Genomic DNA, 26,187 nt, shown 5'->3' on the forward strand with positions numbered 1-26,187 from the left:
CCTGATAACCCTAACCCTGAGAAAGCTCTCTCTGCTCTGACCTGTTTTATTCTAAATGATCTGCTGAGAAACAGTTGAATGAACTCTGAGCGATGTGAGACCCGTGTTTCCAAAACGTCTCCCCTCTGGTTTGTTACTGTCAGTCAGCTGATATCTGACCCTGAGGACAGGTGCCTGTAACTTATTATACAGACCCCCTGCTGCTTTCAAATGCTCCTCGTAAAATTAGATTTTCTCTATGAAATTGCAATACGTGGCAGTGTTCATACGTTCTGTCATGTTTTTATTATTACTTTTTTTACGAGTTTCATATTTTTTCAAATCACGTTGTGAAGCTGCCTTTGTCAGATGAAGAGCATTAAAGAGATAAATACCAGGAAAAGGACTGAAGAACATTAAATCTGTCACAGCGAAAATTCTCGTTAAAAAGCTAAATTTCCGACGACACGTGAAGCCAGCCAAAGTCCAGCTCAGTGTAGAGTCAGTGACCTCGCGGGATCCGCTTCTGAACGTCAGCTCGGTGAATGAAAGTGTTTCTCCGCCGTCAGAGGATCAGAGCCATGAACTGTCTGAGAGCGCTGCGTCTGACAAACTCTGTCCAACTCATCAGCAAAAACACAGATGCTGCGAAGAAGGTTTTCACCATCCAGCCGGCGTGCTGTCTGAGCCGGAAATCAACAGCCGCGTCCCAGAGACGGCCGCCCACACACCTGGATCATTCCCATCACATGTAAGTGTTGAGAGAGTCGGCGCCTCCTCAGACAGACTGATCCAACACATCAGCTTCACCTGGGCCTCGTGTGTCTGTGTCAGCTACATGGTTAGCCCAGAGACTCTACAGGATAGTATAGGTGGACCTAAGAGGCCAGGGAGTGTATAATGTACAGGGTATCATGGGAGATACAGATGAGATATATATGTGCTCCTGCAGCTGTTTAACTGTGAGTTAGCAGCATGTGTCGGCTACAGATGAGTCCACTTGCAGCTTCGGTCAGAGAGAGTAAGAAAGAGCTCTCACCTGTTATTTACTGCAGGTAACACAAACCCTCTGTATCTCTGTCATCTGGCTTTTCTTAAAGCACACTGGCAGTTTCTTCTTCATCCTGTGTAGGTCAGACGGTAATTGTGCATGTGAACAAGACTTTATGTTTGAGTGGTACAGGTAGCAGAGTGTGGACTGATGTCTCTGTCTTCACCAGGAACGTACATTCAAAGCCTCCCAGCTCTGGGGTGGAGGGCATGCTGTTCTACACCATCACAGAGGGAAAAGAGCAAGTCCCCATCTCATACTTCACCTCAGTATCGTAGCTGAAACACACTCTGTCTCTGCTGTTTATAAAGCACCTGTCCATAGTTTCCGCTGTTGTTTGCAGGCCCTGAAGAGAACAGGTCTTCATCCGTCTGACCCTCGTCTGAAGGACTGCATGGACAAGCTCCGACGGGCCGTGAGGGAATCTGCAGGTGAGGTGATGATGGACAGAGAACTCTTCCACAGGTGAGACAACAGTATAGATACAGATTATTTCTATAGAAGCACAGAGGATGATTCACACATCACTGAGTATCTGCTACTGGAATCCATCTTCACCAACAACAAACACAGATATAAGAATAGGAGACAATAAGTCTTTTTCACAGAACACATTTTGACATGTCTCTGTAAGGGAAGCTCCAGGCTCAGGTCCTGGTCCTGGTCCTCCGTGCATGCTGGCTCACTGATCAGTGGCCACCTGAACAGAGCAGAGTCATCGTTAATGTTATTAACACCTGAGTCAGAGTCAGCTCTGATACTACAACAGAAGACGGAACGTTCACCACAGTAACATCTGAGTTGTCTTTTATCTGTAAAGTTATCTGTTTGTCCAGCCTGTAGACTCCAGTTATTAATGATAATGCACAGACCTGGCTGTAAACTGCCTCAGTGAGAACATCTAACGACACAGCAGCTCCCTACAGTCTGTCATTATCTTCACTGAGTTTCATGTGGACTCTGGATACTTTGATCATCACAAATGAAATGCTGACTGCCTCTGTACGGTGACTTACAGCCATTAGCTCAGGACTTCAGGTGAACTGTGTGAGTACAAAGTGCAGCAGTTTAGTTAACTCTCTGCTGCAGAGACATTACAGCTCCCTTTGTCGTCTGTTCTGGAGGTTTAATGTCTTTTTCCAGAGGGATGCTACACGCTTCCCTCTCCACCTCAGACAATGATGTGGGTGAATGAATAGATCTCTCATGCTACGATACCACAGATCAGCAGGAAGAGGGCGCCTTTCAGAGTTGACGTGTGAATGTCTCACGGTGTTTTGTTTTCCATTCACCACCCAGGACAGGCATGAGACCAAACTATTTTTAGTCTGACCTTCCAACAACAATCCATGTTAATGAAGGATGTGTGTGAGTTGCTGTGTGATTGTCTCTCTGCCTGGTCCTCCACACACACACACACACACACACACCTCACTGATTACAACTGATTTATGTCTGATTCATGTACCACTTGAAGAATGTGGAGGAGTTTAGAGCCACAACACATTTATAATGTCTGATACAATAGTTTGTTAAGTGTCACTTTAGTGTAAGTTTGTTGATGCTTAATGTTTGTTGAGACTGTGTCTGAAATGTCTGGATTCAACCTGAAGGTAATTCTTTAAGCTGTGGTTTTATTAAACTGTATAATACTGAAAGATGGCCGACCTACAAACAGCATGTATGAGGGGAAAAATTATAGATTCAGTCCAACACAGAAATGGTTAAAGATTATCATGTTTTTCAAACAGTGTTAAAAGAATTCACCTGAATAGTGTGAAAGAAATATGATGTTTCAAATGGTTTATTATAATTTATTAGATCTGCAGTCAACCTGGTGTTTTCTGTTAAAGGAGCTGTCAGTTTTACTGTGGCTACGTGGCTAACGTTAGCATTAGCAGCTGTTTACTTCACAGTTTAGAGGAAACACCAATGTTAACTCACTTCAGTAACAGCTCTCAGTCATACACTGTGCTACATGCTGTGTAGTAACGCTCTGATGAACTGATGAACCTGGACGTGTCGGCAGCCTGTGGTGAAAACACATCAGTGAATGTGGTGTGTGTCGCTACATGTCAGGCTGATGAAAGCAAAGGCCTGACGTTGTGACTGACGGTTGGCAGCTGCTCCACGCACACTCACACACACGCCGCATGGTTTACATTTCTGAAATATCAAAGACAGTATTGAATTTTCAGTGAGTCCTGTGTTGTCATGTTGTTTCTCTCTCAGATGTGCAGGTGGAAACATTGTCCTGCTCATCCAGGCCTTCAGGAAGAAATTCATCATCCCTGAGTTTGATGTGTTTGCACGAAAAATAGATGCAATCTACAACAGAGTGGAAAACCAAAGTGATGGAAAGGTAGCTGTTTGTCATTTGTTCCTTGGAAATGGAAATGTTGTTGTAGTTTCTCCAGGTATGCATTTTGACAGAAAGTCCACATGGTCAGAATCCTGCCTCTGACTCTTCCTCACTCCATCTCCTACTAAATCATTTTCTGCTGCGCTGCCTTCACTTCTGACACATATTCCTAAATCTCCTCCTGTGTCTCCCTGCTGGCCTGGCTTCAGGTTGCAGACTACATCCCCCAGCTGGCCAAGTTCAACCCAGAGCTGTGGGGAGTGTCTCTGTGCACAGTGGATGGTCAGAGGTAAGAATTACAGCAGCTCTGGAGCTTTGTATCGTATAACACAGTCTTGGTTTTTTCCCAGATGTCAGTGAACTGTATGTGTTTAAATTTCATTTTCAGAGCCACTGAAAGACTCAAACCCATGCTGGTCTAAAAGTTGCGACTGATTTGATTTGAATGATGCTGAGAAGTCATGTGACATGACTGAGCTCACAGCTGCTAAATGGATCTTGTGTTGAGAAGGCAGGAGGACTGCTGACCCCTTTTATTACTGCTCTTGTTCAGACGCCCTGTAGCAGGACAGCTCAAACTGTCCAGTTTGAAAACATTATTTTCCAGATGGTCTGCTGCTGAAATGTTTCCTCTGCGGTCTTGTTTGTCAGACACTCAGTGGGTGACACCAAGCAACCGTTCTGCCTGCAGTCCTGCGTGAAGCCCCTGCAGTATGCCATTGCCGTCCATGAGGCAGGGACAGAGAAGGTTCACCGTTACGTTGGCATGGAGCCCAGTGGACTCAAGTTCAACATGCTCTCCGCTGGATGACGAAGGTGTGTGAGGCCTCAGCCCTGTGCTGTTGGACTGTAGAGACATCAGCCTGCAGTCAGAGGGAGGAAACATCTCCACTTTGAACTGACAGGAAGAAGATAGATATGAGCAGATACTGTATGTCTCCTGTGGTACATTATTCACTTCATGCTAGTTTCCCTGATTACAACAGTGTGTTCCTCCAGCTCATATTTCTACCTCACTTATTTGCTTTTTGTTTTTACAACCAAAAGAGATTTAAAACAGACCTGCGTGTATATCTGCACAGCTGATGATGAACCTGGCTGACTGATCAGATGAAACTGTTATTCAGTGCAGAACTCATCCACACTGTACCGTATCTTGTCATCCTAACCTCCAGATAAGCCCCATAACCCGATGGTGAACGCCGGGGCCATAGTGATCAGCTCTCTTATCAAGGTAAACAGATGGACGTCTGTGAAAGCTGAGTCAGCACACACACTCAATCACTGTCCTTCTGAAAAAAAAAAGAAAAAGTCAGTGACACAGACGATTTAACAAACTCTTACCTGTACTTTGGAGTCCCACTGTGTAAACTTTTTAACAGGTTAATCATATTATTCTGATTTTCAAACTCTTGATTAGGGATTTGTTATTTAATTCTCTGATAGTCCACACATGAAAAATCTCTACATCTTTGAAGTTTTATTTGAATTAGCTAAAAAAGTTTCTGGAAAACAGTGTTTTTGTGACTAGTTTTAATAATCAACCCCATTTAGCTGTATAATGTGCAGTATGTTCTGGTTTAGAGTCTGCAGGTTGCTGAGTGTGGATGTGATGACCTTTATGACAAAGCCTGAGGGAAATGTCATAAAGCAGCAGCAGGGGGTCATTAATATAACTTCACAGTATCTTAATGTGTGTAATATTTGGAGAAGTGTGACCTCACTGACTGAATGACAGTCAGGGATTGTCTCACAGATTCACTTCAGATTAAATGGGACAGATGCTTGTAATCCTGTTCAGTGTTCCCTGAACTCCACCTGAGCTCTGAGCTTTACGATCACTGCCTATCTGTCCTCCTGTTCTACCAGCTGATAATAGGATGTAGAATTATGTAATCACAGGTACATTCATGTATTGTTTCACACTGAAGTCATATGCAGAGTTCCATAAATTAATGTGGCAGCCAGCATTTTAACATGAGTGACTGACTCTGACTTTGTTTTTTAGCCTCGTGCAAACAAGGCCGAGAAGTTTGACTATGTGAGTAATGAGCCTTGGATTTTCTGTTCAGACCATGAGACAGACTGTGGCTGTGTGTGAGGATCTCAGCGGGGCTCAGAGATGCTGCAGTGATCATAAAACCTTGTCTTTATTTTCCCAGTTTATGGAGTTTGTGAAAAAGATGGCTGGCCAGGAATACGTGGGATTCAGCAATGCCACGTGAGTGAACTGTCAAATCATTTCTAGATGTTGTTAACACTCCTAAGCTCAGAGTGTGTTGGGCAGGTTGCCTGTCCACTGGCCTCTTGCATTATTGATGTCTCAGTATTGACCCATTCTGCTCATCTGTCTCAGATTCCAGTCAGAAAAAGAAACAGGCGACAGAAATTTTGCCATTGGATACTACATGAAAGAGAAGAAGGTCAGTTACACAACATTTTCCTACACAGCTGAAATATGTGGACTGAGTAATTGTTTCAACTTCACATGGGAATAATCTGAAAAACTAAAAATCAAAAATCTTTAGATGTCTGATCACTAAACAGTTTGTATTTGTATGTTTTTAATTCTTTTCTTAAAATATTAGAAATCAACCTTCCTTCCAGTTTTCTGTACCTCTGATCAGTTTGTTAGTTCAGTCATCAGTAAAACTCCACTGCATGCATCACATGTTATTATGTCAGTGGGGTTCTGCAGGATCATTGGAGCTGTGGTCCCAGACTGAGAGACTGAGAGACAGAGAGACAGAGAGAGCGGGAGAGTTGGGAGTTAGCTGAGATATTCTTCATCGTCTGGTTAAGAAATCACCGCTCAGCTGTACAGTGTTAGCCAGCATATCCATCAATCAAATAGTCATGATGATTGTATTTTGCAGTGTTTTCCACCGGGAGCAGACATGATCGATGCCTTAGACTTCTACTTCCAGGTAAACCATGAAGAATCATTAAACAACCTTTTCTTGCTCTTGTTTATCCTGATATGAATTCATCTGAAATGAGAATAGTTCCAGTAGTTTTGACTCCTCTGCTCTCAGCTCTGCTCCCTGGAGGTGACCTGTGAATCTGGGAGCATCATAGCCGCCACTCTGGCCAATGGAGGGATCTGTCCGATCACAGGCGAGCGCGTCCTGAGTGCCGAGGCGGTGCGAAACACTCTGAGTCTCATGCACTCGTGTGGCATGTACGACTTCTCTGGTCAGATGGCTTTTCATGTGAGTGACCACCAGAGGCTGGCTGTACACCACTCCACCACCTCACTGCTGCTCTCTTAATGTTCATGTGTTGACCTGGAGGAAATCTCGCCCTCATGTCTCAGGTGGGCTTGCCTGCTAAATCTGGCGTGTCTGGTGCGATACTGCTGGTGATCCCAAACGTCATGGGAGTGATGTGTTGGTCTCCTCCTCTGGACAGAGTTGGAAACAGTGTGCGGGGAATTCACTTCTGTCAGGCAAGAGCTCCCTTCACTCTGTCCTCTGTGTCTGTTCATTCTGCCACCAGATGGAGCCAAAGTGGACTCTGAGAGTTTAGACTCAAACCATTAATATCACCGAGATGTAAAACGTCAAGCTTCTCTACAGAGAAGTGAACATAGCAGGAGATTATTTATAGATCACAAAGGATATTTTGAGAGTTTATGTCCCAGTGACTCTATGTTTGATACCGAGCAGGCAGAGTTCGCATAATAAATGTTCCTTAAAACACAAGAATAATGTCCAGGTCCTCCAGTGTTTTCCTCTCTAACTAAATCAAAACTGTATCTCAGGAGCTCGTTTCGCTTTTCAACTTCCACAATTATGACAACTTGAGGCACTTTGTGAAGAAGCAGGATCCTCGCAGGCAGGATGGAGAAGACCGGGTGAGTTCCCTCCTCAGTTTGTTGATTGTTGTGTTAAAGATGTCCAGTGTCTCTGTACTTCACCTTCTTGTGTTTGCAGAACAAGTCCGTTTTCAACTTGATGTTTGCTGCCTACAGTGGAGACGTGTCAGCCCTGAGAAGGTACGTTACCACGAGGCCTGGGTACTGTCTTCTTATATAATAAATGGCCTTGAATGTTTGTTCCAGGCCTGAGGCTGAAACTCTAAACATAAAGTTTGTCTGCTGAGCTGAAAATAATCCCTCACACTGGAACCTACATGCGGATCAGCTGTGTATACCTGTTTTTAACGTACTGCTGTCCCTTCCTTCAGGTTTGCTCTGTCATCCATGGACATGGATCTGAAAGACTATGATTCTCGGACAGCACTGCATATTGCTGCAGCTGAGGGTGAGCTCTGCAGTTTTTGACATTTTATTTAATGAATGAGCAACGATAAATCAGTTCCACAGGCAAACTGTAAACAGCCAGGCTACAGATCTGTGTGACCAAAGGGTGAAAATAAATCAGATATTACATCCTCTGCTTCGTAAAGGTCAAATGAAGCATTAAAAATCTGGAAAATATGAACTCCAGTAAAAGCTAACAGAATATAACGCTTTAGTGTTAGTGCATGTTAAAGGCCCTGCACACCTGTAGTCCACCTCCACAGGTGTTCTCACTTCCTCTGTGGACTGTGTCTCTGACCATCCTTCTGTTGCACAAGGTGGGAGACGTTACTCCTCCATCATCCTGACTAGAGGTCTGATCAGAATAAGTAAAACACCTGTGTGGGTGTGATGTGTGTTAGTTTGTGGTGGAGTATGATAAAACACTAAACTCAGCTCTGAATTGTGCTGAGACGTCTTGACACCTCGGTGTCCCCTGCGTCCTGGCCGATGAACAGGTGTGATATATTTCACACAGCTGGATGCTGACAGAGGTGAGGTGAGACTTAACAAGTCACCTGCTGGTTCTGAGATGACAAACGTGGGAACTTGACTTTTATCAGAGACTGACAGAGAGAAATAGTTACTCTTGTTGAATTATTTGTTTTGACGCTCAGAGCTAAAATTGGTTTTCACTTCATTTGTTCTGGTGATTAACTGCAGAGGATCAGAACCTCTGGCTCACATTTATACAGCACCACTAATGAGTCAGCTCTCAGAACACCATATGGTCCATTATTTGTCCTCTGTTGTGCTTTAAGTTTGTTCACGGTGCAGATTTAATGCTCTGCTGCTTCACTGTGTCTTCAACAGTAACATTTTTCAAAAACAGCCTTGTAAGCAGGTTGTTTGTTTGCAGAATAAAAAAGGAGGTAATAAGTGTTTTCTTCCAAATGAGAAAGGCAGAGCTTTACTCTCCTAAATCTGATCCTGAGTCAGATTGTGACTGGAGGAAATAATCATAAATCCTCTTCTTTTTTCCTGTAGTTTGTATTTTTAGCAGCTTTATTCATCTGTCAGAAGTATTTGCTCACCCACACTCCATCATGTTATTAGACTGTAAATGATGAATAACTTGCTGGTTGTGGGTGTATGATTTTTAATGCTCATGTTGTTGCTCCATTGCTTTCTGACATCAGTGCTTCTTGAGCTTAAATAAAAAAAGGCTGAGTCTGTTTGATTGTCCCTGATGTGAAACTTTAAACATGTTGTCTGTTTATTCTCAGGTCACATAAACGTTGTGAAGTTTCTCACTGAGACCTGTAAAGTTGATCCCTTTGTAGAAGACAGGTGAGATCAGTATCTCTGACTCCTTTGTGTCCTCCAGCTTTCAGTTTCTACACCAGCTATGATCAAATATTTTAACCTCTAGTTGTGTTTTCTTTGTAGGCCTCTGCTGGTGTCATTTTATCTCTCATCATTCTGCTGACAGGAACTCAGATTCATTCTCATCTAACTCCTGAAAATGTGATCTCTAGTTTTAGTGAGGCTGCCTGATTTAAAAAGTGTTTGAATGAAACTAAAAATTATCTCAGAGCAAGACGTAAAACAACAGCTACACTGAGAAGATTTAAAGTATAAATAATGCATTCTGAGGATGAACCTTTGAGCTTAAATTGTCTTTAAGATATATTATGAATCCATGCTTCAAACCTTAAGTATGAACTGCTGAAAATTCTCCTCTATCATGACCTTTCCTCCTGTCTGTGCAGATGGGGGAACCTGCCTGTCGATGACGCCGTGCAGTTCGGACACGAGGAGGTGGTGAAGGTGCTGAAGGACTACCAGCAGGTCTACAGGCAGCAGGAGAAGCAGCATACCGTCACCGAGCATTCCCCGAAGCTGGACACCATCGAGGGCATGGTGTGACGTGTGAAAGTCCCCAGACTGTGAAACGTCAGGGCGTTTGTCCAATCTGTGAAGTATGAGAATACACTTTTAATAGAAAAAGAGAGAGAGGCAAACAGAAGCAGAGTGAACGACCTGTACTGATCCACTCTGTCCTGTGGTTAGTTCACTTAATATATGAAGTAACTGTGCAAACAGCAGCTGCTGCAAATACAATATAAAGTATGTCAAAAATATGCAAGAAGAAAATAGAAATAGAAAGAGCTCAAATTTGATCAGAGTTCTACGTGATCCCAGTAAACTTGATTTGGGGTTCACTGAAATATATTCTGTTCTTCAGCTCTAAATAGGTGGATGGATGTAATGTTTATACATGTTTTAACTCTGCACAAACATGAACTTCCCACAGGTAATTTATTATTATGTGGAGTATTTGACACTGACATCCATTAAACATGTTTTATTAAATTGTATTTTATCTGCCACCCATAGCTTCAGTTTCGTCTGATTTTATAAGGTTAGTCAAAGCTTCATGCTGTCAGCAGTTTGTTATCAAATATTCAACAGCATCCACTAAATCACCTGAAAGCAGGAATACATGATGAAGAGGCAGCAGGAGGTGGTTGGGTTTAAATGCTGTTATTGTTAGAGTGTGTTCTGCATAATTATTATAGTGTTTATGAAACAAACCATCCACAGGAAGTATTCACAGACTTTCAGCTGTGAATACACTGAGTCATGGTCCACACACTTTAACTGAGATTCTCTCTTTTTTTATTTATGGATGTAAAGTCCCTTTCCTGGCCCAGCTGATGTAGCTGATTGAGGCTAACACGTAGATTGTAGCCACCAGATGGCGCTGTGTCCCCATCAGAGAGGTGTGTGATCTGCAGTGGTGAGCCCACAGCCTCCACTGAGCACTGAGCAGAGAGGAGCTCCTATCAGACAGACAGACAGACATATTGACTGACAGGCAGACAGACAGGCAGACAGACATTTTGACTGACAGGCAGACAGACAGACAGGCAGACAGGCACCAGCTCAAAGGAAAACATGAAACTCTCCTTCAGTGGTATGGATGTGACTCCTGTATGGGAGCTGTGTACTTGCTGGATTCTGTGCAGATCTGGAACAAATGTTGACATCCAGCACTTTGAATGATGAAAGGAAAAATCTTCCACCTATTGCTTTATTGATTATGTGACAGCTTACTGTGTAGACTGGCACTCTGCTTTCTCCAAAGCATTTAGTAAAAACAGCCGTTGACTTTCAGTTTGTATGATGTGGAAGCTTCATGCAGCTCTCTGCTTGTAGGAAGACAGTGGGGAAGGCTTCACACTGAGCTCTCTTTCTCCAGCAGATACTCTGCCTGCACAGAATAAACCAGGCCTCCCATCACCATGGCAGACAGACAGGTGAAAGTGGCATTTAGGAGCTTTGATGAAACCAGGACAAAAAAACTAAATGCGAGGCCTTAATGAGCTGCAGCTGAGATGACAGTGAACCCTGCGAGTGAATGTTCAACCTGACGAGGTAGAAAAAGGATGAATTCAGAGACAGGAGGTATGAACTGTGTGGTTTTTGTTATTGCTGTAATCTTATTTTAGCATGTAGGTTTTACTATCGGCCTTTGTTACCTGCCAGCAGGTTAGTCTCTGAGCATTGGTAGAGATATTTTTAGATGTTAGTCCGTGGTGTTGGTCACACACTGAAAGGTTTTAACTATGAATCCATATAACTTTGCAGACTTTTCCTCTAGTGCGACCATGAGGTTGAGATTTGTGGCTTTCGACTGAAATGTCTTGACTAATACTGAACAGACTGTCATGTCCTCCCCAGGATGAACTGTAGTTACTTTAATGCAACATCTCACAAGACGTTCTCATCAGCCTCACCTCTACTTTGTGCTGTGTTATTTAGCAGGTGTTAGCATGCTAACATGATGAACTGAGGTGATGAACATGGTGAATGGCTGATAAACATTGTCATGTTAGCATCGTCAGTGTGAGCGTGTTAGCATGCTGACATTAACACTCAGCTGAGTCTGCTGAGGATGAAGGAGCTGGTTTACACTGGTTATCTTCATTAGTCTGTTAGTTTGTGTTACCCTCCCTGATTTAATCCTCAACATGGAGGAGTGTACAGTGACTGAGCAGGTGATCTGCACAGGACGCCCCGCTGGATGTAGGATTTGAGGGTGGAGACCCAAACCTACAGTCTGTGAGAAGACGAATGAAAATGTTTGGGGTTTGTTATCACAGTAACTTACCCTTGACAGTGTGAACATGTCTGATCAGAAGAATCTGATGAATTCAGCAGAGACAGAGTGAGGATCTCCTTACAGAGCTGATGTAGATACTCTGACCTTTGGATTTCGTTCCACCAGCTGAGAAAGTGGTAATAAATGAATAAAATCATCTTGTTTGCTGGTAATTTTGTGCTGATGAACTCATGTAATAATCATAATAATAATTAGTTTCACCATGTTGACCGGATAGCTCAAAGATTACATCATTTTCACACAAGTATTACTTTGTTTTTCTGACAAACTGAGCATTTATAGATTATTTGGCAACAGAAAGATCAAAGAAACTGAGTCAGTGTTGGTCTGACATGGGTTCACAGTCAGGAGCTGCCACACCTGAGGGGTCACATGGTGAAGGTGATCACTCACCTCATAAATATTTAATAAATGAATGTCTCCATGGAGGTAAATATAGTTCAATTCCTCTAGCATGTGACAGACTGGCTTAATTCAGCTGCTACAGCTGAACACATCTAACAGAGCGTAAAGAAGTGTAACACTCCATCCATTGTCTATTATACTATGATATGTGGACTCACAGACGTCTGGAAGTGTTTATCTTGTTAATCCCATGTCTATTTATTATCCTGTCTTTACCTTATTAATCCTTCAGGGACTGAAAACTGCAGTAAACATCGTAACGACACCTACAGTACCTACAGTACATACAGGTACTAATGTTTAAGGCTGCTACTTCTAATTCTCTGCTCTAGTTTTAGGATCTGTAGAACATTTTTTTCAGACTCACTACTTCTCTTTCTTCTTTCTTACTGATTATTATAGTATTTCTGTGGGCACGTTACAAAGAGCTGACTGACATGCTGTCCCCTTCTCATCCTCCAGGACTAAAACCTGGTCCTGTCCTCTGCTGCGGGGACTGAAGAGAGACATCACATTCGCTGTATTTGAATGAATGTGCTGACAATATCAAAATACCTGACTATGAGTTTGTTTTCCTTTTATCCTTCAGATACGTACAAACCTGGGAGCAGGTCATTAGGAATCACGTTCACTGCTCTGTACATGTCAGAGCTCGTTGACTCGGCCTCTCTTCATAAACTCTCCATGAAAAGCTCACGTAAGTGTCGGACCTGCTGTATCCAGCAGGACAGGCTGTTCTCATCCCTATAGAGCAGGTGTTTTCTGTCTCATGCTTATCTACCACAGTCAGGGCTATTATTAGACTGTGGAGGTTCTCTTCTTTTCATGCCTCTGATATTTTGTGTTTGTTTTCCATCTGATAGCCAGTTCATCTGAGATGACAGCTATTTCCCTTCTGTGTGACTGCTGTAGGTAGATACATTACATAACTTCAGACTGACTAAAAGAACACTTTTCATGTAGCCAGGGGGGATTTCTCCCACTTTTTGAGTTAGAGCTGATTTGTCGACTTGTTTAAAACATTTCTGTGTTTTTCTTTTTGTCATGAATAAGGCGTTTGTCTCAGAGGCAGCATTGGATTTTACATTTGTTCAGTTCCTGAGTGATTTTCCTGCTGTTTTCTCTTCTTATAGTCTGATGGTAGAGGAAAACACCTCAGCCCTCCATCACCCTCCATCACCCTCCATCACCTCCATCACCCTGCATCACCCTTCATCACCCTCCATCACCTCCACCACCCTCCACCACCCTCCACCACCTCCATCACCTCCACCACCCTCCATCACCTCCATCACCCTCCATCACCCTCCATCACCCTCCACCACCTCCATCACCCTCCATCATCCTCCATCACCCTCCATCACCCTCCATCACCTTCATCACCCTCCATCACCCTCCATCACCTCCATCACCTTCATCACCCTCCACCACCTCCACCACCTCCATCACCTCCATCACCCTCCACCACCTCCATCACCTCCACCACCCTCCATCACCTCCATCACCCTCCATCACCCTCCATCACCCTCCACCACCTCCATCACCCTCCATCACCCTCCATCACCCTCCATCACCTTCATCACCCTCCATCACCCTCCATCACCTCCATCACCTTCATCACCCTCCACCACCTCCACCACCTCCATCACCTCCATCACCCTCCATCACCTCCATCACCTTCATCACCCTCCACCACCTCCACCACCTCCATCACCCTTCATCACCTCCATCACCTCCACCACCTCCACCACCTCCATCACCCTCCATCACCCTCCATCACCTCCACCCTCCATCACCTCCATCACCTCCATCACCTCCATCACCCTCATCACCTCCATCACCTCCACCACCTCCACCACCTCCACCACCCTCCCTGAGCCTGAAGTATAGGAGCCAGATGACAGATGGATAAAAGAATGAAGAAAAACAAAAAGACTGCAGGAGTCAAATGTGATAGTGAATGAAAGAGAACATGTATATTTGACTGCAGTGAACGTGTCTGAAATATTAATGTCACACACACATGAACACTGTTCTAACTTAATTCACATCAGTGTAATATTCACCCTGATTATTGTTTGTATGCACAGCACCTGTGTATACTGAAACCCAGTTTATTAGTTTATTGTTGTTTACTTTGTCATATGTTGATAAACATTAGTGCAGTTATGAATTATTCACATGCAGCTGATGTTATAAGTGGAACATAAGGGCATTTTGAAGTCCTGTTTGCCTCTGAGAGATTTCCTCATACAGTTTAATATGTAATTTTCTTCTTTGACATTTAATGTTGTTTCCCTGTTGAACAACAACTTCATTGTTAACAGGTTCATTTGCTCTTATTCCCTGTTTTACAGCCTCTTTCCATCACTTGAAATCAGCTCCTTTTTATGTCCAAGAAACTACATTTGTTACAGTCTGATTATATATTGATGATAAAAGGTGCTTAAACACTGCCTCACTGAGAGCAATATTTAATGATCTGTTTGTCACTTTTAAAATCTATTTAGTAGCCAAAAGGTCATCACACACAAATGACCTCCTGTTAAACATTATTCACTGACACCACTGTCTGAATACATCTAAATAATTCTTCCTAAATGACTCTTCAGCTCCAGCTGCTTCCCTCAGTAAATCTTGAGATGACCACTGTCTGTTGTCTCCCTCTCAAAATACAAAAAAATGAAGCAAGGCAACAAATGCACATCATGAGAGATTTTATTCTGATGGAGTTGGACACAAACAGAGATGAATCCAGAGTCTTCTCTCGTCTCCATGGAGATCGACCTTGTTCTCAACCCATGATCTGGCAAAGTAAGGACAAGTGAGTCATTATGTGATTATCCACATAAATCTGAACAAAATATCACACAGATAGATTTATAAGGTTAAACAGATAAATAAAAAACATAAACTATAACTCAACTAATGCATAGCCTACTCTGTTCAACTGTCATGTTTGAAGCATTTCTTTAAACACTCATTCTGTTGTGTTGTCTTATACTGACGCTGTTCATCCAGCTGATGTAGGCTGAGACGCGGGTGAAGACTGTAGGCTTCCTGTAGGCGTTGCAGCCAGAGGAGGACACAAAGCTGGTCACACCATGAACAACCCACTGGCCATTGACACTGCAGTTCAGAGGGCCACCGGAGTCGCCCTGGATTCAGACAAAACACATTAGAGAGCCAAAAACTCACAACTGATGGCTTCATCCCTGCACTTCCCGAGCAGAGCTGGAAAAACGCCCGGCTTTTCTCAAACAACAACATGTTCCCACTTACTTCTCATATCCCCTTTTAATCTCAGACAGCCTTGAGCAATTTTGTGCAGAACACAAGTTTGTGAGACTTTGACACTTTGTGCAGCTGAAGCACCAGCCTGGATCTTTGTCAGTGACTTATGCCCCCGCTGATGCAGCAAGTAATCCCAGATGTGTCCTCCAAAATATCTTCCCTGACAGGAAGGGGTCAGGCCTCAGCTCAGGGGGAGACATTTAATTTCACATTGTCACTGTGGAGAGGGACTAAATTCTGACAGGTTCTTCCCAGTGTTTCTCCCAGTCTGCTTGAGTGCTGCGTTCAGAGTCTGAGCTGGGACCAATCTGTCCCACTGGATTAAAAACCACTGTCTGATAAGTTATAACTGCCTCTGTTAATGTTTCCAGTCCTTTACTCATCAGTTTTCAGCATTAATAAGACATTTTGGGTTGTTAGGCTGAAAAATTCTCGGCAGCTCTTTTTTACAAGGTGAGTGGTTATATGGTCAAACGACAGCTGAAGATTGATCCACAAAGCAAAAGCAAATAATGTTTTAACCGTTAATAAAGTCATTAGTTCCAACTTTTACAGCCTCTATACAGGCTGGCTGATCAGAAAGTGTTAGCCTGAAATATCAGGCTTCACATACTGACTCATGTTGTACACATCAATTTTAAATGTGAGAACTGGTTACAGTCCTAAGTCCTCATACAGACTCACCTGGCAACCAGAGTCACTGCCACCACCAGCACAGACCATGGAGTTCTTGACGGTGCTGCCCCACCATCCGGAGCTGGAGCAGGTCTTGTGGTCAACAACAGGCAGGTAGGCCTGCTTCAGCTGGGCGGACAGCTGACCTCCAGCTGAGGACAGCAGAGGACACACATCTCACAGCTGTGACACTGCTGCAGGTGGCTTTCTTTCTGTAAGTAAACTGTGAACTGATCATGACCTGTGGATGTATCATCATGTCAGACTTACTCTGAGTGCGTCCCCACCCGGTGATGTAGCAGGCGTTGTTGTGGGGCAGGACCTGACCAGCGGGGGGGAGGGCGCCGAGCTGGACGTAGTTGTTCAGAGAAGCATCAGAGGACAGACGCAGGAGAGCAATGTCCCAGCTGAGGGTCAGGACAACATGACCTCAGGTCAGTGAGTCTCTCTCACTGTAAGAGAAGGCTGCTGTCTGTTCCTCAGTTAGAGTCACAGAGGGCTAACATTTATTCATTACTATGAATGTGCAGATTATTTTCTAAACTAATCTACAAATAACTTGGTTAATCACAGTTTCTTAAAGCCCCGGCTGTAATTCACTGTCTTTGTCAGGTCCAACTCAGAAATATTGACATTTTAGTAACTTTTACATGTTTGCAGATAACTGAAGTATCCAGTGTTTCTAATATGTGATGTACATATATCATATTTGCTCTTTTTGTTAGCAGAAGTGGGTCAGACCACATCCAGGATGCACTAACCCTCCAGCTACATTGTTGGAGTTCCAGTTGGGATGGATGTAGACGCGGCTCACGCTCATGTACTGTTCTCTGCCCTCGTGAGAGTTGATGTTGTGATCTCCAAGAACAACACGCCAAGTCCTGGAGCTGTGGGTATGAAAAAACAGAATTCTTCCACTGTCTACCAGTCAGTTCTCTCTAACCCAAGCACATCTGTTGAAAATCAATGTTTCACATGGAAACTGTGTTTTGTGGAGGCCTGTTACTTTTCTATGATACTTAATTCAAACAGACAGCTGAAATACCAACCAGTCAAATTTACATCTAAGATGTCTCAGCTGTGCACTTAAGCCATGAGAACTAGAATGAAATATATTAATGTAAAGGTTCAGCTCTGTCAGAACACATATCCTGCTGCTTCATCCATATCTCTGCTGGCTTTAGCTCAGCAGCTGTTCTGTGATGCATGAGACTCCCACCGGTCCACACAGTGAGCAGCGGTCATGACCCATCCTCTCCTGATCAGGGTTCCTCCACAGGTGTGATAGAAGCTGGAGCCAGATTTATACTGAAGAGAGATCTGATGAAAGGACAGAGGAGAGCATTACAGCAGCAACAAACTCAACCAGTCACATGGTTGATAAATGTGTCCTGACATCAGACTGTCTTTAAAGTATCATCTTAGAAATACTGTACTTTTTACCTCACTAGTTACTTCACTTACTAGTTAATTTGATTTTTGATACAAACCATATGATCAGTTTGTATGATATGATGCATGATTATTGATTACAGACCCTGTTTACCCACAGGTGTTTTCAGATGTGTGGCTGTGGATGTTGTGTTGTGCTTGTTATTAACAGGGAGAACAGTATGAACTGTGGGTCTGTGAGAGGTGAATGTGATTAGCCAGTGAGCCCGGTCCCATGCACAGCCTGTGGTTAGGGTTAGGTTCAGGTTAGGTCCTGGTGTGTCTGATGGTCTGACTCTGTATAAGGGTTGCCCTGCTCTCATCAGGCAGGAGGCAGACTGCTATTGCTGTCTGCTGTTACTCCTACTTTTATCAAAGTATAAAGGACCTGAGTACTTCTTCCCCCTCTGTCATGGACTGGGCCTACTGTACCTGCCAGGGCCAGGAGTTGGGTCTGGCTACTTCGCCTCCCACGACTCTCTCCTCAGCACTGTCATCCTCCAGGAACCTGGGCTGGGGCTCCAGCTCAGCCAGCACTGAGCACAGCAGAAGCACAGGGAACACAACAGTCAGACATCATGTATTCAAGTGTGTTAGGAGGCGTGTGTGTGCAGAATGTCAAAAGAGAAGAAGAAGCTGACAGCTGTTACCGAGGGCTGCGAGAGAGGTCAACACGAGGAACCTGAGCATGTCTGCAGTCTCCTGAAACTTTCTGCACCACACACTTCTGACCACCTCTCTTTTATACCCTCAGGGCCCTGCTGCTGCTGCTGCTGATGTGTGTGTGTATCTGTGTCCACCTGTGTCTGTCTCACAGTTATCAGTACGCTGGATTCATTCCTGGAACTGCTGACTCTGCTACAAATATGTTTCTGTCTGTTTCACCTAAAACTTCACCTTTGGCAGTGAATATGGGTAGTAACAGTTGCAGGTTTACTGTGAGACTTTCTCCCCATCGTCAAGTCACATCCAACCAAACAAGTTCTGTTGATATAATCCAGTATTTCAAATCATAAACTACAGTCTGTCCTCAGACCTTCAGGTCTCTGTTTGCTGCTCACCACTGTCCAGAGACAGAAAGAGGCTCAACACAACACACACAAATACATTCTGACATTTTCCTCAAGTGTAGCTCTGCTGTTAAAACCCACCTTCAGGTACAGGTAACTCTGCAGAGGCAGTCTGTGTCTGTGCTCTCTTTCTGTTTGTATGGAAAACCAACTTCAGGCCATCAACCACAATGTTCAGAGGAAAAAAATATTTGTATTCAAAATTATGTTGCACTCAGACAAAGAATCTGAGTGTGAATATAGACACACGCTTCTTTAATTTAAATATCCAGCATGTTCATGTTTCAGCAGAGGAGCTGGAGTGGTTAGAAACATAAAGCACCTCAGGACGTTTCAAACTGTATGAACGTGTAAGTCAGGGTTATACAGGATTACTTTCATGCGTGATGTGTAGAAAATGTGCTGTATGACAGTGCACCATGCATGGATCCACAACGCAGACTCAGGATACGTGAGGAATGAGTGTCTAGTCAAAGCTGCTCTAACAGCAGCTGGACAGAGCTGAGTGTGTATGTCCTCACATGTTACAAGTTACAAGTTGTTGATTAATGTAGATTACGATCATGCTTAAAGCTTAAAAAGCCCGAGGCCTCGCTCCAGTATTCTACTTTAAGCCTTTGATACGTATTCATGAGGCTCAGTGAATCTGATTTTATAATTCAGTGATGGTGGTGTAGAGTACAAAGAGCTGCTGCAACAGGTGACTGGTTTCAGGGAGATGGACACAGTTATTAGTTACATCTTCAGTCTCTGGATTTTGATTTGAAGAAATGTTTTTACTCTGATTTCCTTTGGATTCATTCATGATTCTCTGAGATTTAGACTCTTTGTTTTAGGAGGCAGAAACAACGCTGAGCTTTGTTTTACAGGCTCTGTGCCACCAAAGCTTCAGAAAGTAACAGCACTGTTTTCCACTGTTCAGCTATTCAGACTGAAAATACCAAGCTCACATCCTGTTCATCAGTGACATGCTGCATGAGCTCTGTTATCGAACAACTCAACTCCTGCCTCGCACCCAAACTTACTGTATCTGCCAGTCTTTGTCATGAGAGGTTTAAAGGAATATTCTGGCAAATATTCTAATTCACTTCCTTGTTGATAGTCCCAGCACCTGAGAGGATTGATACCACTGTCATGTCAGTTAGCTTAGCTTGGCAGACAGTCTTCTACCACCAGTCATCCAGCATGACCACCTGCTTCTGTGTCTCAGAGACCAGCCCAGTGTCTGGTCTAAGGTTGGTCTTCATAATGTCTTCTGGGAGTCAGCCAGCCCTTTGTCTGCCAGTTGTACTGTTTCACTGCAGCCTTCAGGGGCTTTCAGTTTGGGATGTGGATGTTGTCCTGCTCTCAGATGTTTGACTCCATGTCTCCACGTCCAGTCTGAGAAGATGAATCTGGTCAATGGAGTCACCGCTGTTGGTCATGCTGCCAGCAGCAGTGACCCTCCCCCAGTGCTTTAGGATCAGCTCCAGTATTCCTCCTCCTTCACACAGGGGACCAGTTGGTGCTTTGACCTTGTCCCAACAGAAGAGGTTAGATGGACAGAACCTCGTACACAGACTGGATCAGAGATTTGAAGGGTTTAGGCCTCCACAGCTCAGCCCATGAGATCATCACCTGTTCCCATCTTATCCACGCACCCTGTTGCTCCATCCCTACCATCTGACTTCAGCATATCTCCTCCACCCCAGCTCTCACTTCCTTCTGGACCAGGTCCCACCTCTCTTCCCTTGGCTTTGTTGTAGTGGGTTGTTGGAGTGATGCCTAAGCCTTCTCAGCCAACTGCAACAGCCTGGATCCCACCTGGTCCACTGCCTCCTGTGCCCTCCACTTCCTCCCAGTCCTCACTGAGCACCTCCCTCACTGAGGCTGTTGATGGGGAGTTTCAACCACCTACAGAGGTGACACTTATCCTCCTCACAAACTTTTTGACAGGTGTAAGTAGTAAGATTCTGGGTAAGATGTCATACTGATGTATCCCGACTTTGAATCTTCCTGGCAGTCCTGAACTGTTGAGAGCTGTCAGCCACTCCTCCAGCTGTTGGTCTGACGCTCACCACTGCTGTATGTATATGAACTCTTATTTGGAGCCAAGCAACCTTTGGAGCGAATGAACTTTTTTTAAAAGGAGCTATTATCATATTAATTTATCATAGAACTGAAAAAAAAAAACAGTTCCACTGTTTCCCTGTAGATGTGATCATGTGATAAACAGAGGGGTGTCTAATCAGTACACAGAGCACAGAGACTTCCTTATTTTAACTTTAAACAGCCTTGCTAGAAACATCCATTGCAGCAGTCCTGTAACAATAAAAGTATAGCTGGGAGCGTGTAACCAGCATATAATCCATTCACATAAATGATAAAACCTTCCCACAGGCCCAGTTCTACCTTTATTTATGGAGGATAGTCCAGTGTTTCAAGGTTGAAATGAAACATTCAATAAAACAGTCGCTAACATTTACCAGATTTAGCATAAAAAAGTGGAAATGAAAGTCTGAGGAAAAAAAGATAATATAAAATAAAAATATAAAAAATCATTTCAGACAAACAAGATGTAATGGATTTCGCCAGTGACAACAGTCAGTCAGTCTGTCTGTCAGTCAGTCTGTCTGTCTGTCTGTCTGTCCTTGTGATTATAGCACAGCTGTGGCACATGTGTACTTCCCACCATAGGCAGACACTTATCATGCATCTACTTTTCCCTCCTGTAGTGCCTCAGTGCTCACTCCTCAAATGTCAGCAAACCACCAGAGAGGCCGCAGACAGGCCAACACAAACCTTCTGTTTATTAAACACTAATCAGAACAGTTTCTGAAAAAAAGAACAAAACTTTCATCTGAAAAATAACTGAACTAATACAAAGGGACAGGCCAAACACTGCAGAGTGGATGTCAGCAGTTAGTCAGGGCCGGGGGCTGTCAGAGCTCAGGAATAGAAGACATTTGCATTATGTCAGAAACACAGAGTGTATCCTCATGTCCCTGCTACAGGCCCTTCGGTGCACCGTCTGCTCGTCTCTGTCTTTGTCCCGTTTCTGTCACAGAGGGAACTTGCGGATGCTCACATGCTGCTCTGAATGGCAAAATGTTGAATGCAAATTTTTAGGCTGAGACAGTGGTTTGTTAAGATGTGATCTAAATGAAAGGATCCTGATGATGGTGTGTCATACATCAGATATTCATCAGGCTCATCACAACAATGTCATTGACGCAAAAAAATTCCACCCTGTGGAAAAATTCAGGACATGAGCCAGTTACAGAGACAAAAATAAAAACGCCGATACTAATTTTGAATCATTTTATTTTTGAAAGGTTTGAAGAGGCAGATTAGCTGCAGTTAGATCAGCTTCTGTTGTAAGAATGTTTCCAATCATTTCAAACATCGTTCATTACCTGATCAGAGATGATGCTCTGAACAACCCAGAGTCTAACAGGTAGGTGAACCATGGAAATAATAATAATGTAAAAATCACGTGTAACATGTGTAAATAGTATTTTGTGTTTTGCAGGCACCAACAGTTGATTATGGGACTGAGAGAACTTTGGAAAAGTTCATCAGATTTTCCTCAGCTGGCAACAGAGTGGATTCATATTAATCAGATATAACCTTGTGTGTCCATGATTTGACTAGACTGCATAAATTTGGGAAATCAATTTTTAAACTGTATATTGAATATTATCATATCATTCATTCCAGCACACTCTCATTGTCTCCTGACTGAGGACCTCCTCCTGCACAGATCATGGTGGTCCTGACAGAGCTGCCCCAGCACTCGGAGCTGCTGCAGGTGTGGTGGTCGACCAGAGGAAGGTAGGCCCGTCTCATTCTGATTCCACCAGCTGAAAGTTCACAGACAAACATGTAGGGAGATGGCATTACTAAAAAAACTTCTACTGCAAGTATATCAAACAATCACAGCAGCAAATGATCACCAGAAACATCCTGACTACAACACATGACACAAACAGAAAATATTATATCAAATTCATTCAAAGGCTGTTAACCTTGTCAAATCAAATATTCTACAGCCTGGAGCAGTTAGCTTAGCATAGCATAGAGAACAGCCAGCAAGGTCCTATCTGAAAATATCTAACCTGGCAGCACCTCCAAAGCTCACTGATTAATATGTGCTTTATGTGTCTTTATGTATCACATTCATGCATTTTCTCACCTTTGGGCAGTGCTGGTCAAGCTAAGCTAAGCTCACCAGCTGTAGCTTCATATTTAATGAGCGGACATGAGGTTGTTGTGGAGATAAAACTACAGTATGCTGCTTTTATCTGCCTCCTGTGCTGTATGGAAGAGCCTGGCTCTGTGATGCTGAACCTGCCAGGACCTGATGAGTCTTGATGAGGAACCTGCTCACCTCCCACAACTCTTCCTGCAGTGCTGCTCTCTGAAAACACCACTGACCATGGCTCCTCTTGTGTTAATTATACATACGTGTGATCATATCTGCAGCACTGACATTTCTCACCTGTGGCTGTGAAACACGCCTCTGAGTTTCCTTCATGTGCCCTGAGCTGAGTTCTGTTGGAGGTGGACTCTGCTGAACTCGGCCGCGGTCAGACACACACCTGTCATCTGTCTCAGACTTTATCACAGTTTGTGATGATGTGTGACACCAAGCTGCCACATCTCTACTGTGGCTGCGTAAACCTTCTGATGGAAGAATTGAGTCATCACACAAACTTTAATCAAGTTTATTTTTGCAAAATGAGGCCAGACAAGTGAAGAAGCACAAGCAGATGAACAGATGGTTGAATGCGGTCTCTGTGTCCTCCAACATCGACAAGTCATCTGTTTACATCATGATCTGCAAAAGAGGAGTTCTGATCAGACATCTTACACAACCAAAACCATGTTACAAGACTAATGAGGAGTTCTTTCACAGGTCATTCTACCACATATCATGAATGTACATGTCCCTCATACTCACCGAGTCCATCCACTCAATGTAGGCGGACACGCGAGTGAAGACGGTGGGCTTCTTGGCAGCATTGCAGCCCAAACCAGACACAAAGCTGGCAATACCATGGACGTAGTATTTTCCATTGACCATGCAGTTCAGAGGGCCACCAGAGTCACCCTTCCAGGAGCCAGATTAAAGAGAGCATCAGTGTTGTGAACATGGTGATTCAGAGACTTTGTCACTTGTCACTCTGCTCCTTCACTGGCATACAAACAATAAACCTTATCAAAAAAAAAGTAAAATATAAGACAGGAGACTCACATTGCATCCAGACTCAGCACCACCACCAGCACACACCATGGTGTTCTTAACAGTGCTGCCCCACCAGCCGTAGCTGGTGCAGGTCTTGTGGTCGACCAGAGGAAGATAGGCCTGCTTGAGCTGGGCCGACAGGCTACCACCAGCTAGACACGATGAAACAGGAAAGATAAGATATCTTGAGCTGTATAGAGAGGACCCAACCTCGACACTGAAACTGAGCCCAGGATGATCAGACAGACAACTCACTGGAGGTGCGTCCCCATCCAGTGATGTAGCAGAGGTTGTTGTGGGGCAGAATCTGGCCGGAGGGAGGCAGAGAGCCCAGCTGGACATAGGAGTTCAGGGTGGCGGCGGAGGACAGACGCAGCAGGGCAATGTCGTACCTGAGGTAGAGATCCACAGATCAAACAGGAGGACAGGAGGAGATACCTCACTACTGCAGAAGACATCTTGTCTCTTACCCCACACCAGTTTCAAAAATGTTTGAGAAACAAAGGAGTCTCAAAGTAACAGATACCTCCTCAAATCAACAAAAGCATGTCGGCTGAAGAGTCTCACCCATTGGACACTCTGCCAGAGTCCCATCTGGGGTGGATGTAAACCTGGGCGACCTCTTTGATCTGCTCTCTGCCACTGTTGCTGTTGAGGTCGTGCTCACCGATAATGACACGCCACGTCCTGCTGCTGTTATATTTTTAAAAAGAATGCAAAGAGAAACCATGATTAGATAGGGTTGTGAGTCAGGTGACTAATTGAAAGTCAGCTCCAGCCTCATGAATTTTTATTACAGTAAACTGATGCAAAGAAATAAAGACCGTAAAACACATGAATTGACTTGTGGTTGTGTTTTTGTTTTGATTCTGTGGTTTGGAGACTTTTATTCCTAATCAAATAAATGAATCCCCTCTGGTATGTGACAGTTATAAATGAGGCTGTGAGAAATGTCCTCATGCTGCTGACATTTAAAAACACCAAAATAAATCATAGCTGGCTCTCAAGATAAGAGGAAGCAGTGGATTCTCAACAAATGCCACTATTTTCTATTTAAGGCAAATCCAGCTAAAACACACACAGCTGGGGAATACTGAGTGTGTGCTCTGGTTAATCATTGTGTTACCTATCCACACAGTGAGCAGCAGTCATAACCCAGCCTCTCTCAATCAGGGTTCCTCCACAGGTGTGGTAGTAGCGGCTGCCAGATTTGTACTGAAGGGAGATCTACAGAGATAAAAACAGACCTGAGATGACCAGCTTCCGAGTGTTTGAACATCATTCAAACAGTCCAGTTTCTTTAACATGAATCTAACTGTTGACTCTGTGTTACAGTTGTTTACCTGCCAGGGCCAGGAGTTGGGTTTGGCCACCTCACCTCCCACAACCCTCTCAAAATTGTCCTCCAGGTACCTGGGCTGGGGCTCCAGCTCAGCCAGCACTGGAGAAAAAAAATCAAGAATAAAAACACTGGTTTATTATTTACTTTCCAGAGAGAGGAGAGGTAGTGAACAGGCAGATCAGATTATCTGGAGTTCCTGTGTGGTGACTGAACTACAAACTGGTGACTAACTTGAGACTAAGAGAGCGAATGACTCAGACACAGAGATCAATAATGAATGGTTGTAGAGCACAGTGTTTGCTGATATTTTCTTACCCATGGCTGCGAGGCTTGTCAACACCAGAAACCTGAGCATATCTGCAGTGTGTCTGAACGTTTCTGCCAGGAACTAACCCCTCTCTCCTTCTTTTATATCTCAGCTTGACCTTCAGCTGCGGTGGAAAAATGTGGCTGTTTGTCCCCTATGACAAAAACCAGGTATGCACCTGTGCTCTGTCTCACACAGCGTTATCACAGTTACCACACACCTCCTGCTCTGACCAGTAGAAAATGGTTCAGACTGAAGAATGACACGTAGACTGACAAACACACTGATTCAAAGGAAGGATTTTTATCCATTTATTTCAGCTGATAAAGTTCACCACATGTATTTTAGGTGAGTCTTCTAAAGACGGCAGTGTAATGTTGACTGGCTGAGTTAATGTTTTTTTTACCACGATTCTCACCCAATCTTTCTAAAGTGGTCTTTCAGTGTATTTATGCATGGAAATCATTTTTGTTGTTATTCTCCAGAATTAAACCTTAAAATGAATTTTCTGATGAAATATGGTGCAAGTGTTTGTGAATATTTACATCAGAAAATAAAAATGGCGTGCACATATGAACCAGCATGAATTATGAAGTAAGTAACATGTTCCTG

At 43.8% G+C, this 26,187-nt stretch overlaps 3 protein-coding genes across 3 annotated transcripts; 1 reads left to right on the top strand and 2 right to left on the bottom strand.

Annotated features, from left to right (window-relative positions):
* The first annotated feature begins 448 nt into the window (after positions 1–448).
* gls2b (glutaminase 2b (liver, mitochondrial)) lies at positions 449–10,034 on the top strand. Its single transcript, XM_018703868.2, is given in 19 exon segments — positions 449–730; positions 1,200–1,299; positions 1,374–1,495; positions 3,263–3,392; positions 3,602–3,681; positions 4,044–4,194; positions 4,196–4,208; positions 4,568–4,626; positions 5,401–5,433; positions 5,555–5,613; positions 5,749–5,815; positions 6,269–6,319; positions 6,428–6,604; positions 6,709–6,840; positions 7,156–7,248; positions 7,328–7,389; positions 7,581–7,657; positions 8,922–8,985; positions 9,408–10,034. Coding segments are annotated over 19 exon segments (1,833 nt in total). The 5' UTR covers positions 449–524; the 3' UTR covers positions 9,565–10,034.
* A 4,895-nt stretch (positions 10,035–14,929) lies between these two features.
* LOC108902128 (elastase-1) lies at positions 14,930–18,442 on the bottom strand. Its single transcript, XM_018703873.2, has 8 exons — positions 18,280–18,442; positions 18,062–18,165; positions 17,418–17,518; positions 16,960–17,085; positions 16,469–16,605; positions 16,208–16,350; positions 15,238–15,387; positions 14,930–15,035 (listed from the first exon to the last, which is right to left on the bottom strand). The coding sequence occupies exons 1-8, from the start codon at positions 18,317–18,319 to the stop codon at positions 15,024–15,026; spliced, it is 813 nt and encodes a 270-aa protein (XP_018559389.1). The 5' UTR covers positions 18,320–18,442; the 3' UTR covers positions 14,930–15,023.
* Positions 18,443–23,389: 4,947 nt separating this feature from the next.
* On the bottom strand, positions 23,390–25,750 carry LOC108902129 (elastase-1). Its single transcript, XM_018703874.2, has 8 exons — positions 25,584–25,750; positions 25,270–25,367; positions 25,053–25,153; positions 24,494–24,619; positions 24,182–24,318; positions 23,936–24,078; positions 23,642–23,791; positions 23,390–23,518 (listed from the first exon to the last, which is right to left on the bottom strand). Exons 1-8 carry the CDS (start codon positions 25,621–25,623, stop codon positions 23,507–23,509), a joined length of 807 nt encoding a protein of 268 aa, XP_018559390.1. The 5' UTR covers positions 25,624–25,750; the 3' UTR covers positions 23,390–23,506.
* Positions 25,751–26,187: the final 437 nt, after the last annotated feature.

The sequence above is a fragment of the Lates calcarifer genome, linkage group LG12 (assembly GCF_001640805.2).
Source record: "Lates calcarifer isolate ASB-BC8 linkage group LG12, TLL_Latcal_v3, whole genome shotgun sequence".
NCBI classification, from domain to species: Eukaryota; Metazoa; Chordata; class Actinopteri; family Centropomidae; genus Lates; species Lates calcarifer.